Source organism: Bos indicus, chromosome 16, assembly GCF_029378745.1.
Source record: "Bos indicus isolate NIAB-ARS_2022 breed Sahiwal x Tharparkar chromosome 16, NIAB-ARS_B.indTharparkar_mat_pri_1.0, whole genome shotgun sequence".
NCBI classification, from domain to species: domain Eukaryota; kingdom Metazoa; phylum Chordata; class Mammalia; order Artiodactyla; family Bovidae; genus Bos; species Bos indicus.
Genome location: NC_091775.1, coordinates 42,448,731 through 42,468,799, shown reverse-complemented (window position 1 = coordinate 42,468,799; position 20,069 = coordinate 42,448,731). Strand labels below are relative to the sequence as shown.

Here is a 20,069-nt window from a genome sequence, read left to right as displayed (position 1 = left end):
ACAGGGTGTAAGGGAGAAGACCAGATCTGTGTTTGGAAAACATCGCTCTGGCCTCTGAACTATGAGTGGGGGATGAGGGATGGGGGGGATGTAAGGAGACCCTGGCCTGCCATTCACAAGTCCAGATGGGGAAGAGGTGAGGAAGAGCTGGGGTACTGAGGGTAGAGCTGGAGGTTAAACAAACAGGACTCGGGATGCAGAGCCTGGTGGATAAGAGCCTGTGCCAGATGGCCAAATTCTGGCTCTAATACTGCCTAGCTGTGTGACTTGAGGCAAGGTTCTTAACCACTCTGTGCCTCAGTTTCCCCATCTGTAAAATGGGATAGATGGTAGGTCTAGGTGAGGCCTGGGATTCTGCATTTCAAGCAAATTCCCAAGTGGTGCCCATGCTGCTGGGGTCAGGCACCTCACTTTGAGTAACAGAGGTGGAGAGCTCCGGGGTGGGGGTGGGGCACATCTCCCAGCTCTGCCCTGCTCCGGCCCTGTGGGTATTTTGCATCTTATCTGACTCCTCCACCTCCCATCCCTCCCGCCTGCCACCCAGCTGTGGACTCTCGGCTCCTACAGGTGTGGCCTGCCTCTTGTTTCTGCAGCTGTGACCAGGTGGGGCTTTCTGAAAGTGAAATTTACCAGGTTTTGTAGGGAAAACCAAACCAACCTGAAAATAGATCTAGAAATGGGAAGGTTTCATGCCACTCTTTATCTTGATGCCACTAAGCCTGAGCCACACGACTCTGGTTACACAGCTCATCACTCTGTGGACATCTTGCCCTGCCTCAAACCTGCCGGGGAACCCCACCCAAAAGCCCCCCTCCCAGGCCTTGGGCTTCCCCCTCCCACTCTCCCCTTTCTGACAACCCCTTCCCTCCCAGAGCACGGCCTGGCTGTCGCTCCCCCCTTCCCCGGGGGGCAGCAGGAGCCGATGGGCCATCCAGGGTCTGGGCCTGTGGCCAGCCGAAACTGGCAGCCTCTCAGAATTCAGAGACTGACATAGATGACAAGGCTGCTGTGTTCTGTGTTCTACGCCAGGAGCTGGTATGGGTGGAGGGCCCAAGTGAGCAGGTGGTGGGAAATGACTGGGGTGGGGGGCAGTGTGGCAATGAGGAGATGGCAGAGGGGGCAATGAATGGGGCCAGAGGGTGAGGACTGAGACTAGGGTGTGAGACAGGGCCAACTTTGGCGGGGCGGGGGTCGGGGGGCTCAAGGACAGCTCTGCAAAGGCAAAGCTCAGGGCTTTGATTCCACCCCTTTCTAGTTTCTGGGCTGGGAACACCCTGGGAAGATGGGGTTGCCTCTTGCACAGAAGCACCAGCCCTGGAGGGCGTCCTGGCGCCCGTCAGCCCTCCAGCACAAGGTGGGTTTCTGGGGTAGCCCTGGAGTTGCCAAATCAGCTGACTAGACTCAGAGCCTGGGCAGGCTTTTCACTTCTCACAGATGGATTTCTGTGGTAATAGGGTTTCACAGGGCCTTTGGGTTGCCAGTGCTGTTGTTTGTTCTGCAACAGCATGTGTACCTTGCACTGACCCATTTTCTCGGTGCTTGTAAAACCATTACATCATAGGCACAAAAAGTCCCCAGTATCTTTTCCAGAGAAGGCCAGCCACAGGGGCCTGGGGACGTTTAGGGTGAAGGCTAGGGGACAGGGTTGAGCTATGCCGCAGCCTGGACTCCACCTGTCTCTGGCAAGGGGTGAGGGGAGTGGGGATCACCCCTACATGGGGTTAAGGGGATCAGCGCCTTCCCGCATAAGCCCCACATGGGGAACAGAGGCCCCCAAGTCCTCTGCTGTCTTGAAGGGACTCTGATCGCTCCAGCTGGAAATCCTGGCTGAAATCCCACCACCCCTGGGGATGGCGAGAAGATAGCACCCCCTGGTGGCAAGCTGTGTATTTACACAGATTTCCTTGTTGAAAAGAGGGCCCTCCTAGATGGCTCAGTGGTAACGAATCTGCCTGCCGATGCAGAAGACCTGGGTTCGATCCCTGGGTTGGGAAGATCCCCTGTGGCAACCCACTTCAGTATTCTTGCCTGAAAAATCCTGTGGACAGAGAAGCCTGGAGGGCTACAGCCCATGGGGTCATGAAGAGCCAGACTCGACTGAGTAACTGAGCACCCATGCACGCACGTTCCTTCCTGAGCACTTAGAACCCTGGAGGCGCTATTATTTACACATGCTGTTTTGTACAATTGCTTTAGTTTTGTCTCTCTTTATGTATATATGTATTATGATGACGATGATGGTCATCATTTTTTACTGTTTGCTAGTTAATTGCAGACATGTTGATCCTTCACTCCTAAATATTTCAGCATGTTTCTTCTATAACAAGGACACTGTTACAGAAACAAGCTTTTGGGAATTCAACATCGATAGAACATAATCAGATAAAAAGCCTGTATTCAAATTTCACCAGCTATCTCAATCTTCTTTACAGCAATGTCCCCCTTCCCAGCCTGATTCAGGATCCAATTCAGACATTGCATTCAGTTCTCTTATCTCTTTAATGTTCTTCTTTTTTTTTCTGAAACATTCCACAGTTCTTCCTCATCTTTCATACACTGGCATTTTAAAGAGTTAAGGCCAGCAGGTTTGTAGAATGTCCCTCAGTTTGGGTTTGTCTAATGGATATCTGGGTTTGTCTCATGATATGATTCAGACTATGGACTTTTGGTAGAAAGACCACAGATGTGATGTGATGTCCTTCTCAGCACATTGGACCTTTTTTTTCATTTTTAAGATTTACTGCTCTTAAAAAATTAATTAATTTTTGGCTATGTTGTGTCTTAGTTCAGCCCATAGGCTTCTCTTTAGTTGTGGCCTGGCCATAGCTATCCCAAGGCATGTGGGATCTTAGTTCCCTGACCAGGGATCAAACCTGAGTCCCCTGCATCACAAGGCAGATTCTTAAGCACTGGACCACCAGGGAAGTTCCTGGACCTTTTTTGTTTTCAAAATGGGCAGCCTGAGGACCAGATACTGGGAGAGAAGTGGGGACACAGTGAAGCTCAAAATCTTCTGTGATTAGTTGCTGTGTGACTTTGGGCAAGTAACTGCACTTCTCTGAGCTGAAGTTTCCTCATCTGTAATGTGGGGTAGTGATATGGCCCCAAAGGGCTGTGTGTGCTTAGTCCCTCAGTCATGTCTGACTCTTAGTGACCCCACGGACCGTAACCCACCAGGCTCCTCTGTCTGTGGGATTTCCCAGGCAAGAATAACTGGAGTGGGTTGCCATGCCCTCCTCTAGGGGATCTTCCCAACCCAGGGACCGACTCATGTCTCTTACATTTCCTACACTGACAGACGGGTTCTTTACCACTAGGGCCAACATTCACATGTGTGTGCTAATGCTAAGTCGCTCCAGTTGTGTTCAACTCTTTGTGACCCCATGGACTGTAGCCTGCCAGGCTCCTCTGTCCATGGGATTCTCCAGGCAAGGATACTGGAGTGGATTGCCATGCCCTCCTCCAAGGGATCTTCCCAACCCAGATCTCCTGCACTGCAGGTGGATTCTTTCCCATCTGATTCACCAGGGAAGCCCCCCAGAGTGCTAGGGGTGGCCTAAAGGAGGTGATGTGTGGCTCACAGTTGGGGAAGAGTGACTTGTAATGCCATGGATGCCCTCTCCACTGACCAAGGTGAGGTGGCGGGAGATGAAGGATAAGCGTTTGTGCTCCCCTCCGCTGTGCCCCTGGGCCCTGGGGAGAGTGAGCAGGGCCACGTCCCCCTGAGTCCATAGCTATCCGTGAGAGGAGCAGGCAGGCCAGGAGGGGAAAACCCAGACCAGGGCCCCAGAATTTCCCTCACACTCAGCAGACTTGGCAGGGCTGAACCCTCAGCTCCCCACTGCCCGCAGCTCCCCACAGCCATAGGCTTCCAAGTGCGCACGGTGAGATGCTGCGGGTCAGGGAGAAGCTTGGGCTGTCCTGGCAGGTTTCGGCCCCTAGAGAGTGCCTGGTGCCCCCAGTTTACTTGAGAAGAATGAGATTCTGCTGGAGCAGAGGGCTGGGCACAGGTGGGCACACAGAATGTCCCCAAGGCCCTGGGCTTTGGGTAACATGAGACAGACAAGTGCTGTGTGACTGGTGTTTGCAAATGTAGGTTATGTTTATTATTTCAAATTTATGTGGCAACACTTCAGATGTGCAAATAAAGAAGAGAAGAACATAATTGACGTTCCCTGTGTCCGCCTTCCAGCCACACTGCCTCCTTGCTGCTCCGTGCCCATAGCAGAGTGTTCACATATTATTTCATTGTTCCCTCAGGTGGAGAGAAGAGTAGGGAATCCCCTTGGGCCAGCCAGGCCTCTCCTGGCAGGTCAGTGGTTTCTGCTTTCTTCCCCCAAACCAAGAAAGCCCCTGCTTAATCCATCCCATGAGTGGCCACCTCCTGTCTGCCAGCCTCCATCTCCTCGAATGTTGAAGATAAAGAGGTGGGACACAGCTCCCTCCTTCCCTGTCTCCCCCACCTCCCTCCCACGCTCCCTTCCTGGAGCTCCTCATTTCCCAGAAACCTGCTTCATGCTCCCCTCTCGTTCACCAGGAAGGACGATGGTCATTCCTCCAAACTTTCATGAACACTGCCTAATGAAGGGGCTTAGCTTTCAAGGAGCCCTGGAAACATGTGGAAGAGCATCGTGAAAAATGCCTATTCCTAAGAATTCCTTGGTGGTCTGGTGGTTAGGACTCAGGGCTTTCATTGCCGTTGGCCAGGGTTTGATTCCTGGTTGGGGAACTAAGATCCTGCAAGCCGTGTGGTATGGCCAAAAAAAGGAAAAAAGCCTATTCCTGAAAAAAGTAAATCTTGGTCCCTACTTCACACCATGCACCAAAATGAAACCCAAATAGAAAAGGTTAAGTAATACCATCCAGAAGACAACGTAAAAGAATATCTAACTGGGGACTTCCCTGGTGGTCCAGTAGCTGAAATCTCTGAGCTTCCAATGCAATGGGCCCAGGTTCGATCCGTGGTCTGGGAACTAGATTCCCATGAAGCAACTAAAGATCTCACGTGCTACAGAGAAGATTGAAGACTCTACATGCTGCAACTAAGACCCAACACAGCCAACAAACAAATGCTAAGAAAATACCCACTCCAACCCTTTAAAAAAAAAAAAGAATATTTAAATACATTGGGCAGGCAAATGCTTCTCCATAGGACATTAACAATAAAAGAAAAGATTGATAAATTGTACTTCATTGAAACTGAGGACTCTATTCATCACAAGACTCCTTTAAGAAAGTGGAAAGGCAAAACAGAAGGTAGGAGAAGATCTTTGCAGCACATGTATTCAGAAAAGACTTGCATCCAGAATATATAAAGAACTCCTACACATCAGGAAGAAAAGTCAGATAATCCAATTAAAAAAAAAAATGGCCAAAAGACCCGAATAGGCATCTTACAGGAGAGAATATTCAAATGGCTGATAAACATGTGGCAAAGTACCCAACATCATCACTCATCAGAGAAATGCAAATAAAAGATCAATGAAATGCTACTATAGGCTCACCCAAATGGCTAAAACTTTACAAACTGACAATACCAAGTGTTGACAGGGATGTGGCGCAATTGGAACACACACACTGCCATGAGATGTCAGTACAACTTAGAAAACTGTATGGAGAACCAATCAATGCTGAGTGACCCAGCAATTCCATACCTAGGTATGTCTTCAGCAGTAATGTGTACACAGGGCTTCCCCTGTGGCTCAGGGGTAAAGAATCTGCCTGCAATGTAGGAGATGTGGGTTTGATCCCTGAGTCAGGAAGATAACCTGGAGAAGAAAATGGCAACCCACTCCAGTATTCTTGCCTGGGAACTCCCACCAACAGAAGAGCCTGGCGGGCTGTAATCCATATGATTGCAAAAGTGTTGCACAGTACTTAGAAACTAAAAACCAGCAACACAACATTGTGTACATATGTGCACCAAAAATATCGGTATAAGAAAGTTCCTAGCAGGGTTATGCATAATGATCAAAAAGTGGAGACAACCCAAAGGTCCATCAAGAGTAGAATAGATAAAGTGTGCATATCCATAGGTTGCAATAGTGCAAGGCTGCTGGAGTCCAACTCCAGCAGCCAGGGATTCAACCTGAAAAGATGAACGGTGTCAGCGAGAGAAATGAGGCAGCCTCTCAGTTTTCTTTTGGACTACCTGTTTATTTCAAGTTTAAGATTCTCTTTTATACTTTTACAAAAACATTAGGCCAGAGGTTTGACATTTTCAGTTCCCCCTCTCCCAGATTTATTATCTCCATAAATCTTGTTGCTCTTCAGATTTCCTGCTTCAGTGATTCTCTCAGAATCAGCCTTGTCATCTATTATCTACCTCTTCTAATGTGTCATATAGTTAACTTGTGATTACACTGTAACTCATGCTACATTCCTCAGTTTACTACTTATCTTCCTAAGTCCTGTTTGCCCCTAACATCCTGAGCTCACTATCTCTTAAAAAAGGCTTCTAGCTATAGTGTCTCTAAAAATTCCTAACTTCTATAAGCTATAGTAAAATATGCTAACTTTACAACATTCCTTAAATCTTTAACTTCTAACTATTTTAATTATTTCTAAGCCCTAAATTCAGTAAACTCCTTTGCCATAAACATTCTCCTCACAAATAGGCTTCAGATATCAATCCCTCCCATGGCCTCAAGCTTACGGCCTATGTGCTCATCCTGGAACACTCTTTTGTAAAAGTCCTTGAACAAATGTCAATGATTAACTTTATGAATTATTTTCTGAGCACAGCTGCAGAAGGCTTTGTGCCTTCTCATGCTCCTCTCAAGAACAATAAGCACCTTAATATTCCTTTTCAGTCAACTCAGCCGTGGAGAGGAAAGGACAAGTCAGAATTACAAGGCCTAACTCCTTCATCCCGGGATCCGTGCCTGCGGAATGAGTAGAGGGGGCTGGGAGCCGTGCCTCCATTTTGTCAGTAATGCCTAACGCGGCTCCCGACGCAAGGCAGTGAACTTGAATGAATGGTTACTATTTGCAATAATGCGAGTGATTCCCACATTAGAATTTTGAATTAAAGAAGCCAGTTGTCAGGGTGTGTGTGTTTCTATACAGGTGAAGTATAAAAGCAGACATCATGTGTCTCTGGGTGTAGAAGTCAAGGTAGCGGGGGGCCTTCTGTGGTGGGAAGGGGCAGGAAGGGGTTCTGGGTACTAGTGTCTTGTTTCTGGATCTGGGAGCTGGTGGCAGAATGTGTCTATGCTGTAGAAATTCAGTGCATATGTACTTGAGACCTGTGTGATTGTCTGAATGAGAGTTAGACGTCAACAAGCAAGTTTACCAAAGATTATTTTTTGAAAGGATATATGTTTTTATTTCCCTGGAGGAGAGCATGGCAAACCACTCTAGTATTGTTGCCTGGAGAATCCCATGGACAGAGGACTGGCAGGCTACAGTCCATAGGGTCTCACAGAGCCAGACATGACTGGAGCGACTTAGCGTGCATGCATACACATGTTTTTGTTTTTTTTTTTTAAATGTTTATTTTAAAATTTATTTTTGGCTGTGCTGGGTGTTCGTTGCTACTCAGGCTTTCCTCTAGCTGTGGTGAGTAGGGGTAACTCTCTAGTTGCAGTCTGTGGGTTTCTCATTGCAGTGGCATTTCTTGTTGCGGAGAATGGGCTCTGGGGCACATGGGTTTCAATAGTTGCAGCGTGTGGCTCAGTAGTTGGGGATCCCGGGCTCTAGAGCACAGGCTCAATAGTTGTGGCACATGGACTTGGTTGCCCTGAGGCATGTGGGATCTTCCCAGATCAGGGATCGAACCCATGTCTGCTGCATTGGCAGGCAGGATTCTTTACCAGGGAGCCACCAGAGGAGCTCTTACCAGAGATTCTTATTGCTGGGCCCATGCTGGAGCCCAGGAAGGAGGCGAGTGAATTATTCTCTGGGAGAGGGGATAGGGACTGGGACCTGGTGGAGGAGGTAGGGATACTGGTCCAAAGAGGCCGAGAAAACTTGCTGATGGGTTGGGTGTGAGCACTAGAGTAGAGGGTCAAGGGAGAAGTCAAGGTTTGGGGTCTGAGTTACAGAAGGCTGGGGATGCCCCCATCGCTCTAGGGAAGACCAAAGGTGGAGCAGTTTCGAGGGAGTTTCTGTCCTGACTACTATAACATGAGGTTCCATTTCAGGCCTCGTCTTGACAGCAACTGGATACCAGGCCTCCTGGGACCTGAGGGGCAGGAGGGAGGGTGGGGGTCTGGGACCCTCCTGGACTTACCAATGTGTTTCATGCTCCAGAGGCGAGCCCCTGAGGATGACTGTCTTGGAGACCTCAGCCGCTACTATGACAAGGCTGCCAGGAAGTGCTGTCACCGCTGTCGTGAGGGTGAGTGGGGGTTGCTTTGGTGGGGACGAGGGGAATTTTGTCCTCAAGTTACAACTCTCTGGGGAGACTGGTAAGTGGGAACTACCAGAGTCAACATCGTCATTGTCATTGACTGTGGGTTTCTGAAGGCCGTCCCTTTGTAAGTTTTTGTTTTTAATGACTGTGTGCATGCTAAGTCACTTCAGTGTTGTCCGACTCCTGGGGACCCCATGGACTATCGCCCACCAACTTCCTCTGTCCATGGGATTCTCCAGGAAAGAATACTGGAGTAGGTTGCCATGCCTTCCTCCAGGAGGTCTCTTAATTACTACTCTTTATTGAACATTCTGGCTTCCCTGGTGTCTCAGTGGTAAAGAATCCACCTGCCAATGCAAGAGACGTGGGTTCTGTTCCTGGGTCAAGAAGATTCCCTGGAGAATCTCCTACCCACTCCAGTATTCTTGCCTGGGAAATCCCACGGACAGAGGAGCCTGGCAGCTTACAGTCCAGGGGGTGGCAAAGAGTCAGACATGACTGCGCAACTAAACAACAACACTTAGACGCTCGCTGCACGTGTACTGGTCTGGGGCCTCAGGTGTGTTGCATCATCTTATCAGCTCCTCATGGTTATCCTTTACTGTTGCCATTTTGCAAATGAGGGTGGGGATGCTGGAAGGTTAAGCAAGTTGCCCAAGGTCACAGAGATAGAAAACAAGGGAGCTGACTGCGGCCAGATCCCAGGGTTTCGTGAACCCCAAAGCCTGGGCCATCAACACCCCCTGACCACCCCTCATTTCCAGGCCTACAAGCCCTTTGCAGGCCTCATCTTTCCTGCTCTGGGAGCACGTTTGTCCAGGGCTGCCAGGACTACAGCTGTCTTGGGGGCAAATCTCCCTGCCCAGAGCTCACTTCCTGGAAGGCTTGCACCATGCCCCCCCCTCAACACCCTATCCCCAGCACAGTGATGGGCATAAAAGGTAGATGACAGGCACCATCAGGAAATCCTTCTGGAACAGAGATGAGCCTGTTTGCCCCACTCTGCAGATAAGTCTAAAGGTCACAAGGTCATAAAACATTCCCATCCTCTGTGGTTATCACAAGTCCCAAAGCATATCCAGTGGCCTGAGCTAGGTGGAGTCATGAGATGAAGTTCAGCCATGGTCTCTGATATCTGGGAACAGGGACTCATGGGGGAGGAAAGATATTCATTGTTATGTCAGCAGAGGGCATGAGGGGCAACTGCACCTACACTCTGAGGACAGCAGGCTTACACTCCACCCAGTGCAGGACAGGAAGTGGGCAGGGGTCTGCGGGACAGGTAGAGGGGCCAGCATTGCTGTCTGGAGGATGGTGACAGGCCATGGTGCCCAAGATCACCAAGGCTGTGTGCCCTGAGCTGGCAGTAACCATGCTCAGTCTGTTCCCTGTGGGCTCTTTGCCGCACCAAGAGGGCAGACTCAACCTGTGCTCAGGCCACCCAAGGACAGAGAGAAACGTTGTGGGAAAGAATCTGATATTTTTTATTTCTAAAAAATGATTGTAAGAAATCATTGTAGCAGAAAAGTAGAACTCAATTGGACTTTCTTGCCTTTATTTTATGGTTCAGTGTTGTTTTGGAACATACATAACAAGTGGGGCCCCTTGCTTTTTAGTACTTGGAACTTCATCCACATAGCCACAGATGAGGGGTCGCATATGGCCGGTCAGCCACACAGCCACCCACCCATGTACATGCTATCCTTTCACCCACTCACTAACCTGTCCATCCCTTCCTCTTCTTGTCTCCTTCCTCCTATCCTCCCCCTTCCTATTTTTGCTGCCACCTATCCCACATACATCTACCCATCTGTCTCAGTCTGCTCAGGCTGCCATAACAAAATACTGCAGACTGGGGACTTAACAACAGACATATTTTCTCATAGTTCTGGAGGTTCTTAAGTCCAAGATCAAGGTTCCAGCAGGGTTCGGTTTTGTTTCTGGTGAGAAATCTCTTCTTTGCTTGCAGACAGATACTATCTCATGGCAGAGAGGGAGGGAGGGAGATCTCTTCCCCTTCTTACAAGGCCACCAATCCTATCTGATCAGGGCCCCACCGTGTTGACCTCATTTAACCTTCATTACCTCCTAAAAACCCAATCTCTAAATATTGAGTTGGCCAAAAAGTTCATTTGGGTTTTTCCACAACATTGTCAGAAAAACCCAAATGACCTTTTTGGCCAACTCAGTACATTGGGGGGTTAGAGATTCAGATATGGATTGGGGGGTTAGAGATTCAGATATGGATTGGGGGGTTAGAGATTCAGATATGGATTGGGGGGTTAGAGATTCAGATATGGATTGGGGGGTTAGAGACTCAGATATGGATTGGGGGGTTAGAGACTCAGATATGGATTGGGGGGTTAGAGATTCAGATATGGATTGGGGGGTTAGAGACTCAGATATGGATTGGGGGGTTAGAGATTCAGATATGGATTGGGGGGTTAGAGACTCAGATATGAATTGGGGGGTTAGAGACTCAGATATGGATTGGGGGGTTAGAGACTCAGATATGGATTGGGGGGTTAGAGATTCAGATATGGATTGGGGGGTTAGAGACTCAGATATGGATTGGGGGGTTAGAGATTCAGATATGGATTGGGGGGTTAGAGACTCAGATATGGATTGGGGGGTTAGAGATTCAGATATGGATTGGGGGGTTAGAGATTCAGATATGGATTGGGGGAGTACACAGTTCAGTCCATAGCACTGGACCCCCTCTGCATCCATCCCTGATCTATCTCCCCACCTTCTCCCATCCCCCTTTTATCCACTCTTGCACCCACATCCATCCAACAGTTATTTATTGTTCGTTCTTACACTGATGTCACTTATCACCTTTCCAGCTTTTTCTCTCTTGGCCTTTCTACAGGAACTGCTCTGCTTGGTGTCCTCTGAACCTACTGTATGCTTTCAAGTTCTGGGCCATTGTACATGCCTGTCTGCACCCAGGACGCCCTCCCCGCTACCTCTAGTCTGCCCTCCTGGCACCCTTCCCTCCACAAAGCCTTCCCCACCAGCCCAGGTTATGTGGCTGGCTGTACACCACATCTTCCCAGGGGAGCAGAGGTCAACGTTCCAGGGTGGTGTGGCCCACAGGGCTCTGATTTTCCATAAGACCCACAATCCCAGCTGCAGGGAGAAAGACAGACACTTCCTTTCCATGCCCTTCATTCCCTTTGGCACCAGCCTGGCTGGGCTTTGATGAGGAGTGAGTGGAAAGAGCGGGTGATATCCCAGTCCCTGGCTCCCTCTACTTAGATGCTGTGGAGGGAAGAGGGGTGCTCCCTCTCCCCACATATTCCCTCTCTGAGGCCCAGTGACTGGGGTGACTGAGCACCTGATGCTGGTGTGGTGGGCGGGGCATTTTGCTGGAGTTTTATTGACCTTGTGCTTCCGGGCATGCAAGAGAGGAAAAATGAAAAACCCACAAAAACCCCTTCCTCTGTCTCTCGGGGAAATTTCTGACATTTTGCCCGCCGCCTGCAGTCTGCACTCAGCTGTGTATGGGGGCAGCTTGGTGGAGGAAGGAAGCAGGGAGACCTTTGAGACTGAGAAACGATGTTGTCAGGTCTCTCCTCCCACCCAGGCCTGTTATGCTCTTTTTAGCATCCTCGACAGTTGATCCCCAGCCCTCTGCTTACACACTCCCCAGTGGCAGGGAGGTTATTCACTTGATTCATAATAACAGCCACAGTTATCACTGGTGAAGCATGTTCTGTGCCAGTGCTGAGCCCGGTAACCATCTGAGCTCACTGAGCCCCGATAGGAAACCCAAAGAGGAAACTTGCACGTGGCGGGGGAGGCAGGGTTCAGGGATTTGCCCATGGTCACATGCTGGTAACTGGCTCAGGCGGGGTCATATAGCTGACTAACTAGAACCCTGAGCTCTTCCCTCCTATTTGGCACTGACCCTGAGGCATTCACTGAGGGGAGGAGGCAGCGTAGGAGTTGGCCAAGGCCAAGGCCAAGGTGGGGAGAGGGTGTGCTCTGGTTAGAGGACAGAGAATATGCCAAATCCTGGAGTGAGCGAGAATGGGCATTCAGGAACTGGGAGGGGGGCTTCCCTGGTGGCTCAGTTGTAAAGAATCCACCTGCCAGTGCAGGAGACACAGGTTCCATCCCTGATCCAGGAAGATCCCACAGGCCATGGAGCAACTAAACCCCTGCACCACAAATACTGAGCTTGTGCTCTAGAGCCCGGGAGCTGCAGCAACTGAAGCCTGAATGCTCTAAAGCCCATGCTCCACAAGAGAAGCCACTGCAATGAGAGGCCCATGCACCGCAACTCGAGCCTAGTTCCCGCTTGCTGCAACTAGAGAAAAGCCTGAGCAGCAACAAGAACCAACACAGCACGAAAATAAATAAATAAAATCATTAAAAAAACAACTTGGAGGGGCTGAAAAACTGAAGAGCCCACGTGGGGGCTACCCGCTTCCTATTCTGCATCTTGCTTTCTGGATCTCTCCCCTTTTGTGCCCAGGCTAACCTCTTCATAGGAGGCGCCTCCCTAGGCTTGGGGGAGCGGGGACGATGTGAAGCCAGGCCTGGTGTTAGGCACAGAGCAAGGTTTGTTTGGGGCTGGGTGGGTGAACCCCGTCTTGTCCTGGGGGAGCTGAGGATCTCTTCAAGGAGGAGGCAGCCTGCCCTCCCTGCTCTGGCTGAGCTTGGCTGGCCCTCAGTCCCCTCCCCATTTGGGCTTCTCCTTCAGGGCAATGGGGGGATGCCCGACAAACATCTTCCTGCTCCAGTTCCAAAGCACAAGAAAAAAGCATCTGATGGCTCAGATAAGGCCAGAGTCCACCTCTGCTCTGGTTCCCCAGCGACAGAACTGCCTTGGACCACTGCTAGCAGGGCAGGGAGTGGGGGAATGGGGGCGGTTCTCCAAGAAAGGCAATCTGTGGGCTGAAAAGTCATCCGAAATGTGTCTCTGCTGCACCAGGCAGTTAGCATCTGGGAGCCCTGAGAACACATTCCAGGGGACCTGACTTGGTTGGAACATGCAGGGGGTACTTCCTGGAGGAGGGGTCCTGAGGATGAGCAGGAGTCGACCAAGGTGGGGAGTGGGTATGCTCTGATTAAAGGACAGAGAATATGCCAAGGCCTGGAGTGGGCAGGGATGGGCATTCAAGATCTGGGAGGGGCTCCATTTAGCTTGTCAAGGGTGTAGTAGCTCAGTGGTAAAGAATTCACCTGCAATGTGGGAGACGTGCATTCGATCCCTGGGTTGAGAAGATTACCCTGGAGTAGGAAATGGCACCCCACTCCAGTATTCTTGCCTGGGAAATCTCATGGACAGAGGAGGCTGGTGGGCCACAGTCCATGGGGTCACGGAGCCTGACGTGACTTAGTGACTAAACAACAAGAGTGTGAAGGGGGCTGGGGGAGGGGAGGGCGGAGGGACTGGCAGCCCAGACTCAGCGAAAAGCGGTTCTCTGTGTGGGAGTTTCTGGGGCCAAAGCAGCTGCGGCCGGGGTTGCCTGACGCTGAGCCAGAAGTGAGAGGCGGTGACGGGAAAGGGAGGACAAACACTGAGAACATCTGGAGTCAGAAAAGCGCCGTTCAGAGACTGGGAGCGTCAGCACAGAGGGACACTTGGGAACCAGTTCTAAGAGCCAGAACAACGCCAGACGCTTTCTTAACCATTTGGTTTCTTTTTTTCAACTTATTTTTTAGTCGGAGGAAAATTGCTTTGCAATGCTGTGCTGTGTGCATGCGTGCTAAGTCGCTTCGGTCATGTCTGACTCTTTGTGACACCATTAGAAACCAAATGGTTGAGAAAATAGCCCTGGCATACATACACCGTGCGTGTGCCTGCTCGGTCACTCAGTCGTGTCCGACTGTTTGCAGCCTCCTGGACTGTAGCCGGCCAGGCTCCTCTGTCCATGGGGTTCTCCAGGCAAGAATACTGGAGTGAGTTGGCATTTTCTCCTCCAGGGGATCTTCCTGACCCAGGGATCAAACCCACATCTCTTACGTTTCCTGCATTGGCAGGCGTGTTCTTTACCACAGCACCACCTCGGAAGCCTTATGTTGGTTTCTGCCATGCTGCTGCTGCTGCTAAGTTGCTTCAGTCGTGTCCGACTCTGTGCGACCCCAAAGACGGCAGCCCACCAGGCTCCCCTGTCCCTGGGATTCTCCAGGCAAGAACACTGGAGTGGGTTGCCATTTCCTTGTCCAATGCATGAAAGTGAAAAGTCAAAGTGAAGTCGCTCAGTTGTGTCCGACTCTTAGCGACCCCATGGACTGCAGCCCACCAGGCTCCTCTGTCCATGGGATTTCCCAGGCAAGAGTAGGTTTCTGCCATACAGCAGTGTAAATCAGCCATCAGCATATATATATATGTCCCCTCCCTCTTGAACCTCCCTGCCGCCTAGCCCCATCCCGCCCCTCTAGATCCTCAGAGCACAGGCTGATCTTCCTGAGGTACACAGCAGCATCCCACTAGCTGTTTTACACATGATAGCTTCCCTGGTGGCTCAGTGATAAAGAATCCACCTGCCAGTGCAGGAGACGCAAGAGACACAGGTTCGATCCCTGAGTCAGGAAGATCCCCTCGAGTAGTAAATGGCAAACTGCTCCAGTATTCCTATCTGGAAAATTCCATGGACAGAGAAGCCTGGCAGGCTACAGTCCAGAAGGTCGCAAAGAGTCGGACACGACTGAGCGACTGAGTGTGCACACACACGCAGGGTATCTATATCAGTGCTGCTTTCTTAACCGTTTGATTTTGTATTCTAAAAGTGGTGCTCAGGGGAGAAGATCTAAGTGGAATATGGGAGAAGAAGAAACAAAGTGAATAAACACGCATCATCCTTCTGCTGCCTGAGCTCCAGAAGCTCCAGCATCATTTCTTCAGCCCCCGCGGCCTTTCTGATCTCTGTACCAGCCGCGTCTGTGCCCCCCGTAGGGCCTCTGCCCTGGCGGCTCCCTCTGCCTGGAATGCTGCGCACCCCCCCACCCCCACCCCCGCCTCCTTCAGTCCTCTGGGACTCAGTGGGGCCCCTCCTGCTGTCTCATGCTATCACTCCTTCCCCACTGCCTTCCTCTCTTGGAGCTCCTGTTCTATGTTCTTCCAAGGCTGTCTCCACATTGGAAACCCACTTTCTTTAATTAAAAAATTTTTTTATTATTTTTTGGCTGCCCTAGGTTTTCGTTGCTACACTCGGGCTTTCTCTAGTTGCAGGGAGGAAGGGCTACTCTCTCGTTGCGGTGCGGGGGCTTCTTATTGCGGTGGCTTCTCTTGTGATGCAAGGCCTCTAGGTGCTTGGGCTTCAGTAGTTGTGGCACACGGCCTCAGTTGCCCCATGGCATGTGGGATATTCCCAGACCAGGGATCAAACCCATATCCCCTGCATTACAAGGCAGATTCTTAGCCACTGGACCACCAGGGAAGTCCCTAGTCTAGACTCTTTTGGTTGTAACAAACAGCAGCCTAACTCACTTAAGCCCAAACAAGAGAAAAGAGAAATAATTGATTCAATAACAGAGGGGTCTGTGGTGCCATAATTCAGGTCTGAATGATGACCTCAGGAGTCCTTTTCTCTCTGTCGATGTCACCTCTTACTCACCTCCTTCTGAGGCAGGCCCTGCCCGTACCCCAGCAGCAATGACCCTCCAAGGTGACCTGACCAGGAGCATCTCTGCTTCTCTTCCCCAGGGTATTCCCCAAAGCAGCTGTGCCCAGAGGGGTCCCACCACTGCGAGAGGCAGTGTCTGCACGATTACTACTTGGACAGCAATGACCGCTGCACGGCTTGTGTGAGCTGTTCTGGAGGTAAGGGCTGCACCTCTCCTCCCTGGCTCCTTCCAGGGAGGCTGGGGGGCCTTGGGGGTGGGAGGGAGGCAGGGGAGGCGGAGGACCTGGAAGGTGGGAGGTGGCAAGAAACAAGATTTGGTGCTTGTCCTTTGAATCAGCCCCCTGGTGCTTCAGTTTACCTCTCTGCATCTATGAATTGATATCAGCTGTGATATTTTGCATCCATACTTTTTTTTTAATTGGAGGATAATTGCTTTACAATGTTGTGTTGTTTTCTGCCATTGCTGTTCTTCAGTCATTCACTCTTCTTGACCCCACAGACTGTAGCATGCCAGGCAGATCTGGCTTTCACCATCTCCTGGAGTTTGCTCAAACTCATGTCCATCGAGTCGGTGATGCCATCCTACCATCTCATCCTCTGTCGTCCCCTTCTCCTCCTGCCTTCAATCTTTCCAAGCATCAGGGTCTTTTCCAACGAGTCAGTTCTTTGCATGGGTGGCCAAAGTATTGGAGCTTAAGCTTCAGCATCGGTCCTTCCAATGAATGTTCAGGGTTGATTTCCTTTAGGATTGACTGGTTTGATCTCCTTGCAGTCTAAGGGACTCTCAAGAGTTCTCTACGGCCACAATTCAAAAGCATCAGTTCTTCAGTGCTCAGTCTTCTTAATGTCTAACTCTCAAATCCATACATGACTACTGGAAAGATCATATCTTTGACTCTATGGACCTTTGTTGGCAAAGTGATCTCTCTGCTTTTTAATACGCCACCTAGGTTTATCATAGCTTTCCTTCTAAGGAGCAAAGGTCTTTGAATTTCATGGCCTCAGTCACCATCTACAATGAATTTGGAGCATAAGAAGGGAAAATCTTCACTGCTTCCACTTTTTCCCCTTCTATTTGCCATGAAGTGATAGGACCAGATGCCATGATCTTAGTTTTTTGAATGTTGGGTTTCAAGCCAGCTTTTTTGCTCCCTCATCAAGAGGCTCTTTAGTTCCTCTTCATTTTCTGCCATTAGGGTGGTTTCTGCCAGACAGCAGTGCAAATCAGCCATAAGTCTATACATATCCCCTCCCTCTAGAGCCTCCCTCCTGCCCTCCTGCATCCATGCTTTTTAGAGACTTAATTATTGATACCATGTTTCCTCAATGGAGGGATGTACAGTTACATATTGTGTTGACTCTGCTAAACCCCAGGGGAATATTCTTTTCTTATCTCAGCTTTACAGTGAGGAAACCAAAGTTTAAGGAGGTTAAGGGCCTTTCCAAAATTACAATGCTCTGGTTAATGGGAGCGCTAGAGTTTCAGCTACTGGTTTGACACCAAGGGCTGTGTTCTTTCCCAAGACGACAGCGCTTCCAGGAGAACATTTTCAATAAGTGCTTTTGTTGTTAGTTTCTTATTAAGGGTAGTGAGTGTGGTTTGTGTGCTATCTCATATTTGTTTGTTGGGTTTTTTTTTTGGGGGGGGGAGGATGGGGAAATTTGTTGAGATTTCTTCTGGCCTAATACATTTTTGTGGGCTTCCCTCGTGGCTCAGCAGTAAAGAATCCATCTGCCAATGCAGAAGACGCGGGTTCAGTCTCTGCGTCAGAAAGATCCCCTGGAGAAGGAAATGGCAACCCATTCCAGTATTCTTGCCTGGGAAATCCCATGGACAGAGGAGCCTGGTGGGCTACAGTCCTTGGGGTCGTAAAGAGTAGGACACGACTGAGCAACTGAACAACAACAAATAAGTTTTCATACTGTTTAGTACGTTTAGTGTGTTTGGGGAGAAACGCGTATTCTGTTTGTTGTGTACAGAAGTCCACGTGTACCTGTCTGATCAAGCTTCTTAATACTTATGTTCTTTTAATAAGACGCGTCCTCATTTATTTTGTCACTTTCACAAAGGTTGGTTTCTGAGACAGATGTGTTACAATCTGCCTCCCAAAATGCTTGTTTTTCATCAGATTTTCATAGTGCTCTGTCTGTTTTTGCTTCATAAGTGTCAAAGCTATGTTATTAGGTACAGTGTGCATGAGTATCATATTATCCTCGTGGGTTGGACCCTTTATCAACATGAAATACACCTCTCTGTTTCTTATAATGTGTTTGCCTTAATCTCTGTTTGATATTAAGATTGCCATTCTTCGTTTATGTTACCATTTCTCTGATATAGCTTTACAGTTTTTAAAATTATTGACCTCATTTTATTAAACAACAGTTATATGCATCCACCATAAAAATTCAAGCAGGAACTTCCCTGGCGGTCAGGAGTTATGACTGCACTTCCAGTACAAGGTCATGGTTTCCATCCTTGGTTAGGAAACTAATATCCTTCATGCCATGGGTGTGACCAATAAACAAACAAAAACTCCCCCCAAAACAGGAAACAACATAAAAATTCAAGCAGTACACAAGAGCAAGGAAGAAAGCCAGTCAGCGGGTGACTGACACCTCTCTCCCTCTCTATAGAGAGAATGGGTTGGTTCGTAGCCAAATTATACAAACACAGAAAGAAGGAATCTTCAAGAGGATGAGATCTTACTGCTTATGGAATGAAAATGATTACCTTTAACTTTATTCAAATATTTCAGAGGAGGAAGGAAAGGGAAGAAACTAGACTATCACAAGAGATATTACAAGGGTTTAAAAAAAAACCCTCTGAAATTAACAGAAGAGGTTATGAAAATCAATAAGCGGTTAGGAATCATTGAAGGAATGACTGTCTCTTGTGGTAAAGTCATATTCTACTTGTTTCAATTTTGGGGTAGCAGAGAGTTGCTTGACTCCCTGTAGTGAAAATGAATGACTTGTTGGCCTCCGCATCCTCTTCCTGACTTTTATAGCTCACATTATTTTTGCTCTGCATAGTCTATGATGTTGATCTTCTTTTCTGTAGCCCTAAGTCCACGCTAGCTTTACTTTGTTATTTAAATTTATCCATTGTGCACGATGAGTCCATTTATCACAGCTTCTCATTCCTGAATTTTTCATTTTGATGTATCACTTGATCGGTTAGGTTTCACTGGCATGTGGACTTTTCAGGGATTCTTTTGCACCTTCCTTGACTTCTTTCATGTTTGAAAATATCTGTCTCTAAACTGGAATGACCACCTGGACAGGTATAATATTATCCTGGGATATATTTTCTCTAGAACTTGGTAGGATAGGTAGGATAGGTGTCTTCTTGTGGTAAATAGTGCTATGGAGGCACTGCCCTTAAAAATATGTGAGCTATTTTCAATTATCTTTTGATATTGATTTCTGATATAATTCCATAGAGATAAGAGAACAGACACCTTTAGACCATGAAATTTTTGCACCTTGTTTTATGTCTCTGGATATATTTCAGTGCCTCCTAGTTTATAGTCTATGGGAGCTCGAATAGAATTTATATCCTACTGTTGTGTGAAAATTGTATAAATCTTAATTATGTTTGAAGTGGTTCATGGTGCTTTTCAGGTCTACTATATCCTTCTATTTCTCTGTATAGTCATTCTATTAATTTTTGAGAGTTTGATATTGAAACTCCTAAAAATCTTAATTAAAATCTACTTAAAAAGTATTTATAATATATAGTGGAACTATATAAAAGACAAAGACTCTTTGAAACACAATGTAAAAAAAATATTGCCGGTGAAAGATTCTGCAGTCAGCTTTTTCCTCCCACCTTTGTAGGTGACTCCGAGAATCATTCTTTCTTTACTCTTAAGGATCAAAAACTTAGCCAGAATATGCCGTGATATTAATTGTTTGCAAACAATTCTTCCTGGTATCTGGTATGTCTTTTCTATCTGCAGATTTAGTTCTTCATTTCAGGGGAATTTACATAGATTTTTTATTTCTGCTCAAGAGATACATCTCAATGTTAACTTGACGGATGCCAGTTGTTCTTATGTTTGATTGTTTTGCTATTCCTCCTTGTCCATCATCTTCATCCATTGCATTAATGTCTGCCTTTTTACCTTGCA

The 20,069-nt window shown here is 48.4% G+C and overlaps 1 protein-coding gene across 3 annotated transcripts in view; it reads left to right on the top strand.

Moving 5' to 3' along the window:
* TNFRSF8 (TNF receptor superfamily member 8) overlaps positions 1–20,069 on the top strand; it is an 86,371-nt gene that overhangs the window by 10,830 nt on the left and 55,472 nt on the right. The window contains exons 1-3 of one of the 3 annotated variants that reach the window (XM_070768199.1): positions 6,189–7,048; positions 8,254–8,341; positions 16,017–16,133. Coding sequence is in view for 1 of the 3 variants with exons in the window: in XM_019976947.2 (XP_019832506.1) it covers positions 8,254–8,341; positions 16,017–16,133 (205 nt within the window). In the remaining 2 variants the exon portion in view is untranslated. Of the gene's footprint in view, positions 1–6,188; positions 7,049–7,531; positions 7,561–8,253; positions 8,342–16,016; positions 16,134–20,069 lie in introns of those variants that run through there. The other 2 variants (XM_070768200.1, XM_019976947.2) reach the window with 2 other exon arrangements.